The 18,519-nt window shown below is 41.3% G+C and overlaps 1 protein-coding gene across 2 annotated transcripts in view; it reads left to right on the forward strand.

Annotated features, from left to right (window-relative positions):
* The window catches only part of khdrbs3 (KH domain containing, RNA binding, signal transduction associated 3), a 143,353-nt gene that overhangs the window by 89,963 nt on the left and 34,871 nt on the right, over positions 1-18,519 (forward strand). For both annotated transcript variants that reach the window (XM_036952942.1, XM_021572248.2), the window contains exons 3-6: positions 13,071-13,187; positions 16,163-16,309; positions 17,449-17,591; positions 18,222-18,399. In XM_036952942.1, the coding sequence (XP_036808837.1) occupies positions 13,071-13,187; positions 16,163-16,309; positions 17,449-17,591; positions 18,222-18,399 (585 nt within the window). The remainder of the gene's footprint in view (positions 1-13,070; positions 13,188-16,162; positions 16,310-17,448; positions 17,592-18,221; positions 18,400-18,519) is intronic.

The raw sequence follows: 18,519 nt of genomic DNA on the forward strand, positions 1-18,519 counted from the left end.
GGGACCTTCAATGCTGCATACATTGTTTGCTTCCCTTCCCCAGACCTGTTTGGTTTGGTTTTTGCTCTGACATTCACTGTGAACTGTGGGACCTTATATAGACAGGTGTGTTCCTTTCCCAAAATGTTCTCCAATCAAATCATGTCCAAGCAATCAAGTTTTAGGAACATCTCAAGGACGATCAATGGAAACAGGATGCACCTGAGCTCAATTTCGAGTCTCATAGCAAAGTGTCTGAATACTGGGCGGCAGGGTAGCCTAGTGGTTAGAGCCTAGGGTAGCAGGGTAGCCTAGTGGTTAGAGCCTAGTGGTTAGAGCGTTGGACTAGTAACCGGAAGGTTGTGAGTTCAAACCCCCGAGCTGTCGTTCTGCCCCTGAACAGGCAGTTAACCCACTGTTCCCAGGCCGTCATTGAAAATAAGAATTTGTTCTTAACTGACTTGCCTGGTTAAATAAAGGTAAAATAAAAAATTTAAACTTATGTAAATAAGGTTTTTCTATTTTTGTTATTTTTAGCAAAAATGTTTTTGCTTTTTCATTATGGGGTATTGTGTATAGATTGGTGAGGATGTTTTATTTTATTTTATACATTTTGGAATATGTCATTAACGTAAGAAAATGTGAAATAAGTCAAGGGGTCTGAATACTTTCCTAGGGCACCTTAAAGGGAGTTTCTGGAACTGAATGAAAGAGATTCCAGCGAGGTAGGGAGGGGAAAGAGATTGCACATATTTTCAAGACCTGAGCTACTTCATTTGTATATGAAATGTACTAGTTTATTTAGGCAATTTAATATATTCGTTTAGGCTTGACCTAATTAGTAGGCTATTTTGCAGAATTAAGCTAAATTTGTCAGCTGAGTGACTCATTTGTGGCTTTGGATCAAAATAAATAAGTACCAACATTCTTTCTCAGAGTCTTTAATAAAGACATGTTTTGACCAAGTTAATCTGCTCATGTTGCGTGTGTTCAATTACTTGTGACATTGTGGTTACAATGAAGGATGTAAACAAAATAAATCAAATAAATCCTATTTGTAATGAATCATCAGATGCGTGTAACCTAATGGACAAAAAAGGGCAAACATGCAATGTATTCAATGCTTAAGTATACTAAAGTTTCATATTACTAACTCAACATCAAAGACCAGATTTTCTCGAACGAAAAATGCATCAACCACTACAAATATATTCATTTTTTATAATCCAATAATTCAAAAAAAAGTAGCTGTAGCGAGAGGAGAGACTGCATGCTGAAGACAATCAGAAAGCATGTGTCTTTAACCCTGCATTATAATAGAACTTGTTTTGAAAGCCAGGAATAAGTGAGTCACTCAGCCCTATGCTGTTCCTGCTTCTGTTGCCTATTTGAGTGTTTGTCTAATATCCTACTGATTCTGTGATCACCAAGTCTCATGCAACCACAAAATGTTGGATAAAGCAGTTTCACAAATCCGGCTGTTTTTAAACTTTGCTATGCTGTATTCATTAGAACGCACTCTCTGGTATTACTTTTCACTGTTCCAAACTGGCAGATAAATAATATTGTAATCTAACAGCACCTGTTTGTCATGCAACAGTATCTCTTGCCCTTTTGACAAATGATTTTACATGACGCCTAATTCACATGATATGCCTAAAATACTGATATCCACTAGGATAATAAAAAATATAAATGTTCCTTTTGATTATTTAATCTACCTACATCATGTTATTTCAAGTTATCCCTTTGGTGCACGTGCAAAGTTACCTGGAGTTGTTGAACGGGAGAGACAAAACGTATTGCAATTGAATTTGAATTGACTGAATGATGAGGATGAAGAAGATAGTGATTGAGTTTCGAAACAATAGTGTAAGATAGCATCAATATAACTAATAATCTGGTGGCATTGGTAGAGAGTCAGGCGGAGAATGGAGTGAAAGTGCACTGTACTTGTAAGTACACAACAATGCTGTTGACCAGGTGGAAGTGTTTTAGCAGCCTTTCTAATTAATTGGATTTTTACAAGGCATGCCACTTCATCCATGTCTTTGCATAGCCCACCACAAGCACCACATCTGCACCGCAAGCACCACATCTGCACCCCAAGCACCACATCTAACCACATCCATAACAAATTACTGTGGGAATAAATATCACTGAATGACACAAATATTGGAATAATGTAGGCTAATGCATTTGCAGCCAACAAATTGTTGCTTACTGAAACACCCAAAGTCATCCAATTGTTATAATAGGATTTAAAGCAATAGCCTACCCACGTGTGGTCAACTATTTCAGCACCCTTTCACGCTGCTCTGAGACAAGCATGGGGACTGGTCTTGATAAATCAATACTCCGTTTGTGTATTGGTTAGCCTACAATTAGGGTGTGGAAATGTTAGGATTATTTTGCTCTTCACTCGGAGTCACTTAGGCCTACTCCCAACCGGTCACGTTGTACAGCGCATTATTTTCCAGAAACTATGAGGCCAACATAGGCTACTGTGAAATGCATTTTTGTTTTTCTTGGTCTAAAAACACCATCATATTAATCAGTTTAATCCATCAAAATTTCTAGCAGTATAAACAGCACAACAAATACAATAATAATTCTGACCGACAGGCTGGATTCGGACTTATGTAGCAACATTTTAAATGATTTTTTTTTATAATGGATAAAAGTTGAGAAATGGGAAAGTATGGGAAAGTAATTCTGCTTTGAAAGTTGATGAACTTGTAACCTCACCTTTGCGAAAATGGCCTTTGAATGTTTTGGTACATACTGAAAAGCTCTTCTTTGTCTACACCCGTTCAGGCATCGTTCACACCCTCTTAAGCTTTAGCCCCACCCGTCTCTGTAAGGGTTGATCCTAGCATTCTGCCCTAACAACAGCAGTCAAGCACCCAAGCTAACTGGCTAACGTTGGCTAGCTACTTCCAGACACAAATGAGAGAACAGCTCACTCTGACATTTTACTCACCTTAGAATGCTGGTTAGGCTGTTTTATGTTATCCAGACCATTGGTGATTGCAACTGTGCTGTTAGCAACAATTTACGCTTTTTTTGCCAGTGTTTACAGACACCGGCCATATTCAATGGGTGTTGAGCGTTCGTACATTTGTCAGTTATTCTGCGCTCTGGCACACTCAGATGAGAGTGCTCTTAAATTGGAGTAGGTAGCCATAGAGAATTTACCAGCTACGTCTATCAACAGCTGTCGTGTTGCAGTGACATCATGAACATTCTATTGAAATGGAAACTTGCAGAGTGGAGTATTTTGTTAAGACAGTGAACCATAATCCCAAATCATGATGTTGAATCTGCAGGTAGCTAACCAACCAGGTTCAATGTTAGCTAGCTAATATTAGGCTATAACTAGCAAAGCAAATGGCTCTGAGATACAAATAATATTACTACACAGATCATACACGTAACGTTAGCTAGCGAGACAGCTAATGTTATCTACAAGTTACGAGCTTGCACCACGGGACTTAGAGGTACCCAGCGTCACGGCTTCATTGCTCCAGACCACCACAAGGGAAAGTTAGAGCACTCATTATGCATTTGGGTCCCAAGGTTTTTATTTGACCAATCATATTGAGTGGTTCCAATGACGAATTTTGACACGAGCCACCCTTGCGTGGCGTTCTTCAACAAAGATGGTTGACAAAACATTACGGTGGAGCCAGATGTAAGTTGTTATAACATCATAACGAGCCAAGCAAAACACGTACAATTGAGAGGAATATGTTAGTTAATGCAGAGACAAACATTTTTGCATATTTTTTCGTCATGAAGTTAGTTTACAAAAATCGCTATTTAGAAAGTTATCTGACTAGCTAACATTAGCCAGCTAGCTAGTGTTAGGAGAATTAATTTGGAATTCATGTTGTTTAATGTTTTAGGGACTCCTGAGAAAACCAGCAAACCAGGATGTCGTCTTGTGAAACAGTGGATATAAAGAATCTAGCTAGCCCTAGCATTTACTGCAATTTGAATGTACAATTGTGTAATCTTGCCTTGCAATGCAGCTGAAGTAACATAGCTAGCTAACTATTTAGTTGCTTAATGTGTAGCGGAGGATTAAAAATAACTGTATGCCTATGGATGTGTAGCTAGCTATGGTATGTAGCCGATCTGTGTATGGACCCTAAAACGTTAGGTTCTGAACTAATGTTCATACCAATCTATTAACCTGAGCTATCGCAGTAGTTGTATCAACTTCAAGTCTGAATGGCATTAATGAAGCCTATGGATTGTGTTGAATATAATAACTTTATTGTGCCAAGAATGCAAGTCCTATATACATGTACTGTAGTTATTACCACGCATGAGATCTCCACATTGTAGCCTGTACATTGAATATATTCACTGATCATGTACTCTTCCATGGCAAATAAAGGTGCGGTTCAGGTATGAATCTCTGAGACTTTTCTCTTTTTTTCAGTCATATCAATCTATTTGAACAAGGCTGTGTCTACCTTTGTATTAAAATTATACACTTAAACAGGGTTTACCACTTCTGCTCCTGGGACATCAATGATTACACATTGTAACTATGCAATAGAGTAGAAACATGATTGATTTGTAATTCGTATATACAGACCCCCAAAAAATGCATATCTATCTCCCTTCACCTGCATTAATCTGAGGACACAGGATAGTATTTCTATGAGATACTTAATTTCGCCCAGTGGAGAATGTTAAACGCTTTATTGAAAGAAGTTCATTATCCAGGTGTTATGAATACACAAATGCATTATAATTATGATAATTGTAATATTATAAATACAAGTTCAATATGTACTTCAATGCACATATGGTGTTGTGCAATATAAAACAAGGAAGAAAGACGAGGTGGGGAGAGAGGTGTAGAAGACAGAAAGGTAAAGAGGTGAGGTGGCGATGAAGGGACTGGCTTCCTCTCTCACATCAAAACATACATGCAGACTAGTGACAAATGGATAGAGAGAGAGAGCATGATTAAGCCTTGTTTCCCAGCTTCCATGTACAACAAGATAGGCAGAGACGGAGAAAAGTAACACAGAACAGTTTAATTACCTCTGGTTGTCACTTTTGCCAGCAATAAAGCTTCCACTGCCTGTTCCTCAGACAGTGAACATCTGGCAATATCTACATTTTCGACCCCTTGGTCAGCTCGCTCTCTGAAAGTAAAGAAAACAGCTTATTTTTTTTATAGATATGAAAACAATAACTGAGATGTGACCGTTAAATCTCAAGCAGCAGATGTCATTTTTATGATATGCCAATACAGCCCAGTGCTGCTTACCTGAGATGCCATCTTCAATACAGCCCAGTGCTGCTTACCTGAGATGCCATCTTCAATACAGCCCAGTGCTGCTTACCTGAGATGCCATCTTCAATACAGCCCAGTGCTGCTTACCTGAGATGCCATCTTCAATACAGCCCAGTGCTGCTTACCTGAGATGCCATCTTCAATACAGCCCAGTGCTGCTTACCTGAAATGCCATCTTCGTAGGTGTCCACTTTGACTTCCTTTGTGTTGGAAAACGTGCTACCATATCCTGCCAGCACGCCCACAAGCGAGCCACTTAGAGCAGAATGATGACGCGTGGAAGAGGGAAAGGAATGAGATTGGAACAGCAATTTGTTGCAAGTTTGGGAGGAGAGCTAATAGCTGAACAACAGCCTATTCAAACTACTAAAGAATAGTCTAAAAGCAGAGCTAGGTGTGAAAACCCCCACTCCAACGCAGACCAGATTTGCCCTAACGACCAAGGGGTAGCTTGCTAATCAATGTAATAAAGTATTGACTTTTCAAATAAGTTACCAAATAAGTTACACGTTATGTTGGCTGACAATTTGTTAGCTACGCTATCCTTACGAACCACATAGCATATCATTACAGCAGTATGGACAGGTATGTTAGCTAGCTATCTAACGTTAGTAGTTATACATCAAACTTGCCAGTATATTAACTATAGGCTGTCTAACTACCCAATGTGTATTGACTTGATTATTCTCATCATTCTTAGCTTAGCTAAATGTTATAGTCGTTGTGCTTTCTCAATGGACATTCGGGTGCTTTCGTAAATTAGCTCTGGCTATCTATAGGCTGGACAATAGAACGAGTCAAAATTCACCCAAGTCTGAAAAACGGCTTAATAAGAACGTTGGTTAAACTGAAACACTAACGCGAGCCCATAGCAAATTAATGGAATCGAACGTTCGCAGAGCCTGTTTTGACTGAGTGATGCTTAGAATTCCATTAAATATATATATATTTTTAATATACATATATACATATATACATATAATATAATATATAGCTGTTCGTCGGACGAAACTTGTGAAGAAAGTAAACATCTGCACCTTGATTGTCTCAACTGTGCTTATGGCTGCGTAATGAAAAAGTAGGGGAAAAATAAAACATTTTGGACTATTTCTGGTCTTAGCAATCAATGACAGATGAGCTCGCTGCCCAATTAAGTTGTTTCCAGCAGCACATTTACAGTCACCAATGACTGTAACACGAAAACTTTACTCGCCCAAGCAAATTGGTCAGAGTGGTCTCATTTGTGTCTGGAAGTAGCTAGCCAATGTTAGCTTGGGTGCTTGATACTTATTTTCCACCATAATTTGCAAATAAATTCATAAAAAATCCTACAATGTGATTTTCTGGAATTTTTTCCTTCTCATTTTGTCTGTCATAGTTGAAGTGTACCTATGATGAAAATTACAGGCCTCTCTCATTGTTTTAAGTGGGAGAACTTGCACAATTGTTGGCTGACTAAATACTTTTTTGCCCCACTGTATCTGAAAATGTTTCTTACTAGACTATCTTACCTGTATACGGAGACAGGTGTTTTCTTCAACTCCTTAGCTGTCATACTATAATTCCACTGATTTCAAACCTCGGTCCTCCAGAAAGTGGAGAGCAACACTTATGCAGCTCTATTACGCAATATATATATTTAAAAAAAGCTGTGTTAGACAGGATTACCTATACATGCTGACCAGCTCAAATAGACAGACGCATGGCAGACCAATCCAAACTCATCTCTTGGCATGTCCAGCCCACTCATTATCACAGCCAATCATGGCTAGCGGGAAGGTTGCTGACTTTTTCTGTGGCTAAACCAACTAGGCTCATAATTTAACCATTTTATTCATATTAACAGATGGCATACAAGTTTGTTATTAAGGCACATGAAAGTTCACATGTTCCAGAATGCATTTCTGCCCAAAAAATGCATTTAGATTTAAAAAAAAGTTTGCATTCAAATGGCTCTCCTGTGCAGTAGTGACGCATGACAAACGTCACATTTCCTGAAACAAGTCACAATTTACAAATAAATTATAATCAATCCCATATATTCTGTTCTAACAAAAAACATCTCTAGTACAGCTAATATTGAAAACAGTCAAATGCATTTGTGAATTAAATAGTTTTAGCCGACATGTTGTCGTTTATTAATTGTTGAAGTATTCAAGGCTCCCTTTCTATTTTGTTTTATAGCTGAAATACATGACTAATTAAAGACATGGATGTCTTGTATGCTGTGTGATGACATGCACAAAGGAATGAATGACTGAGTGATATACTGTATATTGAAGTAGTACTTTATGCCAATAAGTCAGTTAGGCTAAAACAGCTACGGTAAACAGGACTCTGAGGCCTCCAGCTCCATGTTATTTCAATAACTTAGCTTCTCAAAGATGCCCTTTGGTGGTCCAACTAGCATTAATGGCAACAATGGCTGACAGTAAAATCTATTACGTCATGCATTTCGACGTGCCATACCATTCCGCAGCACCTAGCAAGCTGTGCTGCAGTATGACACAACTTTTAAAGGAAGAGCCACTTCCTTTAAAAGGAAGTGTTTGCTTGTTATTATACCAATTTGCAACTGGAAAACAGAGTATCTAGAAAACAGTAATCCCTTGTAGTTGTTTTACAGTATTAGTGTTGCTGTGAGATTGGCTTAGAATTGATTTATGTGTAAACGAAGAGAGGACTGCAGCCCACATCACTGCACGCGCCACCAAAATGTTCCCCTTTTGTCATTTTAAGACTCGCGCACATCTCACCAAATGTGGATCTAGCGTTCCTCTGCCGATCCTTTCAGTGCGCTGTGTTTAAGGGACCACCCGCTGTAGACTTCTGAATGACATCATTTTTCATTTGATTCTACATGTAAAATCGGTGCACACTTGGTTCGCAAAGCAGGTCTCTTTGCTGATCTGTCTTTTTTGTTTGCTACATGATTCCATATGTGTTATTTCATAGTGTTATTTCATAGTGTTATTTCATAGTGTTATTTCATAGTGTTATTTCATAGTGTTATTTCATAGTTTTGATGGCTTCGCTATTATTCTACAACGTAGAGAAAAAGTACAAATAAAGAAAAACCCTTGAATAAGTAGGTGTTCTAAAACTTTTGACCGGTAGTGTACGTGCACCTCGTCATACATATTTTTGTATCAGTCACCACAGGCCATTAGAAAGGTGTAAGGAGCTCCACTGGTACATTTCTAGTTTAGGCTGTGTTTCTGTTGCTCTGTTGTTTCTGTCTTCTCTTTGTCTATTTTTCTATATCTCTGTATCTCTACTTGTCACTGTCTGTGTCCCTGTATCTTTGTGTCTGTCTCTGTCTCTCTCTTCTCTCCTGTGTCTGACTCTGCGTCTCTCCCTTCCTCTGTCTCTCTTTGTCTCTGTGTCTCTTCCCTCTGCTGTGTCTTTCTGTGTGTCTGTCTCTCCTCTCTCCTGTGTGTCTCTGTCTCTGTGTCTCTCCCCTCTTTGTCTCTCCTCTCCTAGAAAACGGCCACAATGATTTATTCTTCTGCTGTTGGCTCGGTCTGTCCTGCTGTCTTCAGCAGAATCGCTGCACGCTGGCTTTTCCTGAACACACCTCTCCTCTCGCAGTGCAATACACACACACACACACACACACACACTCTCTCTCTCTCTCTCTCTCTCTCTCTCTCTCTCTCTCTAGCACGGCACAGGCTAGCAGTACAGTAATACATTCAGGAAATGATGAAAAGATGTTAGATGTTGGTCTGCCCCACCCCCCTATGTAGCTGTGATTAATCATAGATCCGTTCCTACTGTTTTGTGTCCTCTGACTTTTTCTTAATCACTGAACCCGCTATCACTCTACCTGCTATCTCCGTCCCCTGCCAGTTTCCAAATAGGTTATTTGGCTGTCCCCATAGGAGAACCCTTTTTGGTTCCAGGTAGAAACCTTTTTGGTTCCAGGTAGAACTCTGTTGGGTTCAATGTAGAACTCTCTGTGGAAAGGGTTCTACATGGAACCCCAAAGAGTTCTACATGGAACTGAAAGGGTTTTTACCTGGAACCAAAAAGGGTTCTACTATGGGGACAGCCAAAGAACGCTTTTAGGTTCTAGATAGCACCCTTTCTTCTAAGAGTGTAGTGTGGTCCTGGTGTGTGTGTGTGTGTGTGTGTGTGTGTGTGTATTGCACTGCGAGAGGAGAGGTGTATTTTTGAATTTTTGCAATTCATTCCAGTCATTGGCAGCCGAGAACTGGAAGGAGAGGTGGCCGAAGAAGGTGTTGGCTTTGGGAATGACCAGTGAAATATACCTGCTGGAGTGTGTGTTGCTATGGTGACCAGTGAGCTGAGATAAGGCGGAGCTTTACCTAGCAAAGACTTATAGATGACCTGGAGCCAGTGGGTCTGGCAATGAATATGTAGCGAGGACCAGCCAACGAGAGCATACAGGTCGCAGTGGTGGGTAGTATATGGGGCTTTGGTGACTAAACGGATGGCACTGTGATAGACTGCATCCAATTTGTTGAGTAGAGTGTTGGAGGCTATTTTGTAAATGACATTGCCGAAGTCGAGGATCGGTAGGATAGTCAGTTTTACGAGGGTATGTTTGGCAGCATGAGTGAAGGAGGCTTTGTTGCGAAATAGGAAGCCGATTCTAGATTTAATTTTGGATTGGAGATGCTTAATGTGAATCTGGAAGGAGAGTTTACAGTCTAGCCAGACACCTAGGTATTTATAGTTGTCCACATAAGTCAGAGCCGTCCAGAGTAGTGATGCATGTGTGTGTAACCAAAATTAAAGCAGTGGTTCTAGCCAACACATGATTAAGAGGCGACTGTTCAGCTCTCATGTGGGCCATCACTATCAGTGCCAGGCAGCACAGTCCCTTCCTAGTCCCCATCCAGAGACAGTAATGAACCCACACTGCAGAAGTTTAGGACTGGGTTCAGATGACTGTTGTTGTTGAGGTAAACAGATTAGAGATATAAAAAGCTGATAGCTCTGTTAATGACCACAGGCCCCAGTCAGACTATGGTTACGTCCCATTACATCCTTTTCCCTTTATAGTGCACTACTTTCTGGTCAAAAGTAGCACACTATAAAGGGAATATGGGTGCCATTTGGGATGCAGAACATTTATATCTAATTCCAAACACCCATTGAAGAATGGCCAGACTGATATGTCCTGTAAAACAGAATGGTGAACACAGAATGTGGGTTAGAGAGGTTTTAGTTTGCATTAGTAAAGACAGGGTGATGTCAAGATTAAATCCCTGACATTTAGATGCCTTAAACAGATTAGATCCAAGGCAAATATCTTTGATCTGTCTGTAAATAGCTAGGCTTTCATAAAAGCACCAAATCAACAGCATCCCATAGCGCAGCACCAAAACAGCATGTGATATGCTCCCTGACTGTTATCCGTCCTGTTATTTGTCTGAATAAAATGACTGCTTTTACGGAATGGTCATTTTTTACATATTTCACTTTTTCAAGCTTGACCGTTGTTTACAATACATGATGTATCCCCCCCCCCCCCCCCGAATATAACAGGCGCAAACTTTCCCACCAGTTCAAAATCATACTGATGTAAACCTGGCTATTATTAAACATAATGGACTTCCAGATACCATTGGCACCTTTTACGGAGCCTCACCATCTGCAGACATCATCCTATGTACAATTGTAATGAGTGGAATTTAACTGGTGTTAGCATGCGCGAAGGCCTGTGTACGAGAGCACTAGTGAAACTGACAATATAGGGCCATATGGCCTGAGTTCACCTGAGTGCACTGCCTGCGACTGATCATTGCAATGCCAGTTACTGACCGTTGCAACGACAGTTAATGACCATGGCAACGACAGTTACTGTTGTGAGAGAATAACAGGCAGGAGACATAAGAGCCATAGGTGAGGTGTAGAACAAAATAGGGCTGTTTTTTTTGTCTCTCCTGTCTGCTAATTAATGACCCAGGGAGATGTAGGAGACAGCTGTATAACTCACTGTTAAAGGGAGAGAGATGGTGAGCAGAATAGCTCTGTACTCTGTACCCTCTATCTCTCTCTCTCTCTCTCTCTCTCTCTCTCTCTCTCTCTCTCTCTCTCTCTCTCTCTCTGTCTGCTCTTTTTCTGTCTGCTCTTTTTCTCACTCTTTTCTCTCTCGCTCCTCTGTTTTTCTATCCATCTAATCTCTCTGTTTTGGTCTTTGCATGACCTTAAACAGGGTCACTCAACAGTCAACCGCTATATGAAAATAGCAAGGGTACTCTATGTGCCTTTTGCAGAGCATTTATACAGTGGTAACAGACATAGAATGGCAAAATGGGGTATTGTATAAAACTTGAATAGTTGAATAGAAAAATGTTGTACTATATGAACCTGACCGCTCATACGCTTAGAATCCTAATTTCACATAATGCTGTTATAATTGGAAGGATTATGTATGTTAGTTGTAGCTGTATTGCATCCCAAATGGCACCTTTTTCCCTATATAGTGTACTACGTTTAACCCTATGGGCCCTGGTCAAAAGTAGTGCACCATATAGAGAATAGGGTGCCGTTTAAAAGAAAACAAATTACATTTTTATTTGTCACATGCGCTGAATACAACAGGTGAAATGCTTACTTACAAACCAGTAAGTTACTTAAACAACAATGCAGTTAAAAAAAATGGAGTTAAGTAAATATTTACTAAAAAACTAAAGTAAAAAATGGAATAGGAAAGTAACACAACAAAATAACAATAATAAGGTTATATACATGGGGTACCGGTACTGAGTCAATGTGCGGGGGTACAGGTTAGTCGAGGTCATTTGTATGTGGTTAGGGGGTAGAGTGACTATACATGAAGAATAAACAGCGAGTAGCAGCAGTGTAAGAACAGTGGAGTTGGGGGGGGGGGGGGGGGGGGTCAATGTAAATAGTTTGGGTAGGCATTTGATTAATTGTTCAGCAGTCTTATGGCTTTGGGGTAGAAGCTGTTAAGGAGCCTTTTGGACCAAGACTTGGCGCTCCGATACATGTGGGTCGCACACCCGGATATGGTTGAAATAGCAGTGTTACGGAGACTCAGTGCTACTATCAAAGATGTCAAATAAAAAAGGGATCAGTGAAACATTTTACTCTTGTCAAATGCTAACCATCCTTGCTTGATTTTTGTACTATTTCAACCTGACCATCCACACTCTGAGCCTCCTCATTTCACATAATGCTGTTATAATTGTAAGGATTATGTGTGTTGGTTGTCAAAGGCAGAAAGATTGCAGTCAGAGTGCAGTATAACTGCAGGATGCTGCAAATACCGCATTCAAAATAACTATTTTTTTTTTTTACTGCGGTCATTTTGGAGTGTAACTACACTGCAGTTATACTGACTTATTCTTTCATTTCTGAAATCCAAAATACCAGTCGGCTGCAGTTACTGCAATATTACTTCAGTTTCAAAACTGCAATCTTTGTAAGGGAAATGGCATCCTTTTCCCTATATAGTGCACTACGTTTGACTGTATGACCCTGGTCAAAAGTAGTGCACTATATATGGAATAGGGTCTCATTTGGTATATACACCTGGACATGGTTGAGATAACAGTTTTATGGAGACACCCGTGCTACTAGGAAGATAGTTCTCATGTCAACCCAAATACGAATAACTTACATTTTGTACTCTTGTCAATTGCTACACTTCTTGTTTATATTTAAACAAAAGCAGACTGTTTGAACTGAAATGTGATTGACATACAACTGTTTTTGTCTTTATCTCATCAGGACAGTTACTCATTAAGCTTCTCTGCTTGTGTTTCTGTTTTAGTTTAACTTTGTGGGCAAACTGCTGGGTCCACGCGGGAACTCACTAAAGAGACTGCAGGAAGACACGCTCACTAAGATGTCCATTCTGGGGAAAGGATCAATGAGAGACAAAGAGAAGGTAACAGCCAAGTCTTTCTCTCCTTCTCTCGAACAGTCAAAGATTCCTCTTTCTCCCTCTCTTTCTAGTAAAACCCAAGTCCTCTTCTCTTTATCTCACTCTCTGTCTCTCTATCTCTCTCTGTTGTTTGTTTCGGGCAAATTGAAGCAGACACCCTCAGTGGAAAGGCATCAATAACCAGCTGAGTTATTGTGGATATGTTCTGTCTTGTTGTGTCTGTGACAGTCTTTCTCCGTCAGTCAGTTTGTCATCATGGGTGATTTGTGACATCGATGATCTTCAGTGTCATACGCAAACGTTCCGTTAGATTGTTGTGATCGATTCTCTCTCTGACGGCACAAACTCTGGAACACCTGCTGAACAGATCTGTCATGGAGATGTGCTGAGCTCAGCAGGTTTCAAACTCACACGCACGCATGCATGCACGCGCACAACCAGCTCACACACGCAGCTCGGCATGCTTGACACACCTCCTCCACTACCTCACCAGGGAGATCTGTGATCTGTGATTGACAGTTTGCTCCAGATCCAGCATGCACCTTTACTTTCATAGTTTCAGAAAACGATGCGCCCGAAAAGAGCCTTTTGTTGTGCTATTTGTTTTCTTGCAGTGAGAGGCCTGTATAATACATGACGTTTTCGATCATTAAGAGGCGTAATTCTAGAATCTAATTCTAATTGTGTGGATACAGCTGTGTTCTTATAGCTGCCCCGCTGCAAGCCAGTTGGAGATGGATACAATCTCAGCTTCAGTGTATGCTTTATGGCTACGTGAAGAATTCTCATAGAATTCCTCCAATATCTGCCAAAGATTTGTCATCGTCAGTTACACAGAGTGTCAGGGAAAGGATTAAAGGAATGGCCACAGAAGCAACAGGCTGTATAAGGCTTTTCTCTTCTCCTTCTTCCTTCTCTTCCTCTGCTTCTGAGTGTGGAGCTGATGGCACCCCTGACATCCCTGCACTGTCACCATACTATTTTAGCCAATATGACATAGAAGCATTCAGAGTCTCTGTCCTGAAGTTGCTTTATTGTACGTTCCTTGGGCTGGGTGACGTTTAGGGAGGCGTATGCTTCTGGGTTCAAGGTTGGTGTTATGGAAACGAAGGCTAGTGGAGCTTTAAAATGGATGATGAAATCACATGTTGTTGTTGAATTGGGCTTCCCTGTCCTCTGTCAGTCCTCTCAGTCTGCAAAGAGTCCCTACAATACGCTGCATCCATGCTGTTGCTGTTGTGGCATCCTCCTATTGTTCAGCATGCATAAGAACGCGTCATCTGCAACAACTAACAGCATATACATGTCCTGCTCTGAACCAAACTGTCTTTCCTATGGAGTTCCTATGGACTCTCATGTCGTTGTCTCAGGCTCTGTGCCTCTTTGTGCCTCTGTTTCTGGGAAGAGAATGGCTGTTTGATAACCAGATCCTCAGTGAGGTTCTCTATGAGGAATGTCAACAGAGGGGAGATGCTTGGAGGAGATAGAGGAGGTGACAGCTGTAATCTCCTGCCATGGCCTGCTGAGCACATATAGGAAGACAGTGTGTGTGTGTGTGTGTGTGTGTGTGTGTGTGTGTGTGTGTGTGTGTGTGTGTGCGTGTGCGTGTGCGTGTGTGTGTGCGTGTGCGTGTGTGTGTGTGTATGTGTGTGTATGTGTGTGTGCGTGCGTGCGTGTCATTGATGTCTCTTCGGCAGATCCATCAGTAGAGGCAGACAGTATGCACAGAGGAGCCTCTTCCTCGTAAAACACAGATTTATGGGGGAAATTAGCATCTCATCAACATACCACAGGTTTAAAACAAGGTTATTTATAATTACATGACAGACTCTGCCTTACATGATGCTTCTAGAGGACGGAATGTGTGTGAGTTGCAAGATTCCACTTGAGGAAGGAAGTTCTCAATAGCTAGCAGCATAGAGGAACACCACTAGAGAAGAGGTGAGAAGGATTTTGTTCTACTAGACAAGTCAGTTAATTAAGAACACATTCTTATTTACAATGCTTGCCTACTTGTAAAGCCCCCCCGGCCTAACCCTCCCCTAAACCGGACAACGCTGGGCCAGTTGTGCGCCGCCCTATGGGACTCCCGATCATGATTGGTTGTGATACAGCCCGGGCTCGAACCCGGGTCTGTAGTGACACCTCTAGCACTGCCTTAGACCGCTGCACCACTCGGGAGATGTTGTCGGCTATGCTGTAGTTTTACTTAGGGTTTGCTGTCCTATTTTGGCCCTTCAATTACATATTGCCTCTTTCTGTCTGGATGAGATGGCCCATTGAGATTTTGGTTCCTATTTACACTATACTATGTAATGTATTACATGTACAGTATAGAGTGGTGTACTCCTTTATGGCATTAGAGGTTTGATCAGTATTGTGATTGTATTACAATTAGGGCTGTCGAACAATGAAAAAAATGTCATTAAGTTAATCGCAGGATTTGCTGTGTTTAATCTCAAATAAACACAACTTCTGAATTTGCTCAAATTGAGCAGTAATTTCAGATTTTTTATTAAAAAAAACATTACACGAATATTGACGTCTTGATTTTGTCCAAAGTAACAGTTAGCAAAATCTGGTAAATTGATAAAGCACAGATTCTTTAACCTCAATGTCAACTTGTTTTGACATCCCCCGGAAGTTTTTATCTGTACAGATTGTTTGGATTGTTCAGTATATTCTGAATGCGTTCGGACAATGCGATCACAATAAAAAAAAATGTGTCCACTTACATTTTTAAAAGTGAACTAGAGTCAACTGATTAACTCCGACAGCCCTAAATATAGTACGTTTAAATTCAATAATCAAGTCAAACAGATTTGCTGGATCAGTCTTGCTGATCCTGTGTGGATTAAATAAACCGTGAGGTGTAATTGAAGTGACATTATAATAGGCCAAGTTAAAGCACGTTCTGACAACGTCTGGTGTAAAAAAAGGGCTCTATAAATACATTTGATTGTTTTTTGTTCCACCAGGAGGAAGAGCTACGGAAGAGCGGAGAGGCCAAATATCAGCACCTGAACGAGGACCTCCATGTCCTCATAGAAGTGTTCGCTCCCCCTGCAGAGGCCTACAACAGGATGGGTCACGCACTGGAGGAGATCAAGAAGTTTCTCATACCTGTACGTACTAACGACTACACACACGTTACTGTTACCCTGTCCTCGTTTTATTTTATCCAACATATGAACAAAATATATCAGCTAGCTAGTCAATCAATCAATCAAATGTATTTATCAAGCCCTTTTACATCAGCGGAGGTCACAAAGTGCTGTCCAGAAACCCAGCCAAAAGCACCAAACAGATAGCAATGCAGGTGTACATCAGCTACTCTGCTTCTTTTGTGCAACATGTGATTATACTCTGTGTCAGTGTCTGCATTGAACACCCAGATAGTAGAGTAAAGGTTATACAGGAAGTAGCAAGTGGCAGAATTCTGGTCCAGTCCAGTCACAATCCCTCTGCTTCTACAAGCTAGCCAGCTGAAGTAGTTGAACCACTATCCCACTCTGTCTGATTGGATGCACGTCCCTCTGAGGGAAGGGAAGTCATGGGGATAACTGACTAAGCTGAATAAGAGAGTAACACAGTCAGACAGGAAGCACTCAGCACAGCCTAAACCTCTCTGGGACGCCCATACATCACGTTTATTTACTCTTACTCCATGTATTATGGATGTGACTGATCTGTCCCATGCTATTATGGAAGAATAGTATGATCTCTCCATCACATGTTGATATGTTTGATCGTTCCAGTCTCACTCCGAGCCATGATGATTTATTTCTGGTCATGAATGACGTCTTTAAATTTCCCTTACAAACACACAGAGATGTGTTGATATGGAGGAGACACAAGACAATCGTCTCCATGGCAGCATGATTAAACGCTGATTTCCATATTAATTGCTACGTTCCATTGAGTGGTGAATACAACTGTGTGTGATGAGAAAGCACACACACAGAGAGAGAGACGATTGTGTGTGACGATAAAAAGCCAAATGGGGTTCCTGGGTTTTATCAACGGGGGATCAGGAGTGTGTTGCTCTGCCTGAGGAGCAGCGGTCACAGCAGCATCATGACACGCATGAGCGCATGCACACACACACACGCACGCACACACACACACACACTGCTTGGTCACAGAAGCACTGTATAGTACATTAATTAGACATTCCTACAGGGCTGTAACCCTGGAGATAAAGCACGCCATTTAATATGCTGTAATTAAAAGGGTATGTGTGCTTGTTTGTGTGTGTGTGCAGGATTACAATGATGAGATCCGACAGGCGCAGCTGCAGGAGCTGACGTACCTGAATGGTGGCTCAGAGGATGCCAAGGTGCCAGCGGTGAGGGGCAAGCTGCCTGCAGCACGGGGTAGAGGGACACCTGCCCCAGGACCCATCAGGTACCTACTGCCAATGTGTGTGTGTGGGGGGGGGGTACACCATCTGACCCAAATGATACACAATACAACTTTGAGAACTATTGACATTCAAAGACATGTTTGTATGAATCTGTCCTGCTGTATTCTCTTTATGATGTAACTCCCCAGATGACTTAGGATAATACTCAAATAGTCATCTCCATTATAATACTTTAAAGTATGCACGTTGTGTGGCTCTCAAGCGTTCTACTAAATGCAAAGTATATTTGTGTTTATAAAAGGAAACATCAGATGAAGAGATAAACCAGGTCACAGAGAAGGGATGTGTGTATGTTAGTGTGTGTGTAGATGTTTGTATTGCTCTGAGAGGGATTATAATTGGATCTGTTTTAAATTAGACAGTAAATAGCATTTAGCATGCCTAATGTAGGTGAGAGAAGAAAGAACAACTAGAGGCAGTGTGGTGGACAGTCAGTCAGATGCATAAACCATATACTCACTACCGATAATGTGATTATGTCTGAATTGCAGAGGTATCCTGCTGACAGTTTACTGGTCCACTTAAGCCATAGGGCTCTGGTCAAAACAGTGCACTACATAGAGTGATATTTGAGACCCTACCTATAATTCCCTGCTTGTCCTGTGTGGTAGGAGTCGAGGAGGTGTGCCCCCTCCCCACGCAGCTGTCCCCCGTGGAGCAGCACCGAGAGGGGCACCCCCTAGCCGGGTACCATCCGCCCGAGGGAGGGGTGTGCCAGCACAAAGAACACGAGGGGCTCCCCCGCGGAGACCACCGCCTCCCGTAGTACAAGACACATATGGGGAATATGTGAGTATTTACACAGTAAGAGGGAAACGTGTTCATGCATGTACGCTGGCACACACACACACACACACACACACACACACACACACACACACACACTGTGTCTGCATACAGGTACATCCT

The sequence above is a fragment of the Oncorhynchus mykiss genome, chromosome 18 (assembly GCF_013265735.2).
Source record: "Oncorhynchus mykiss isolate Arlee chromosome 18, USDA_OmykA_1.1, whole genome shotgun sequence".
NCBI classification, from domain to species: domain Eukaryota; kingdom Metazoa; phylum Chordata; class Actinopteri; order Salmoniformes; family Salmonidae; genus Oncorhynchus; species Oncorhynchus mykiss.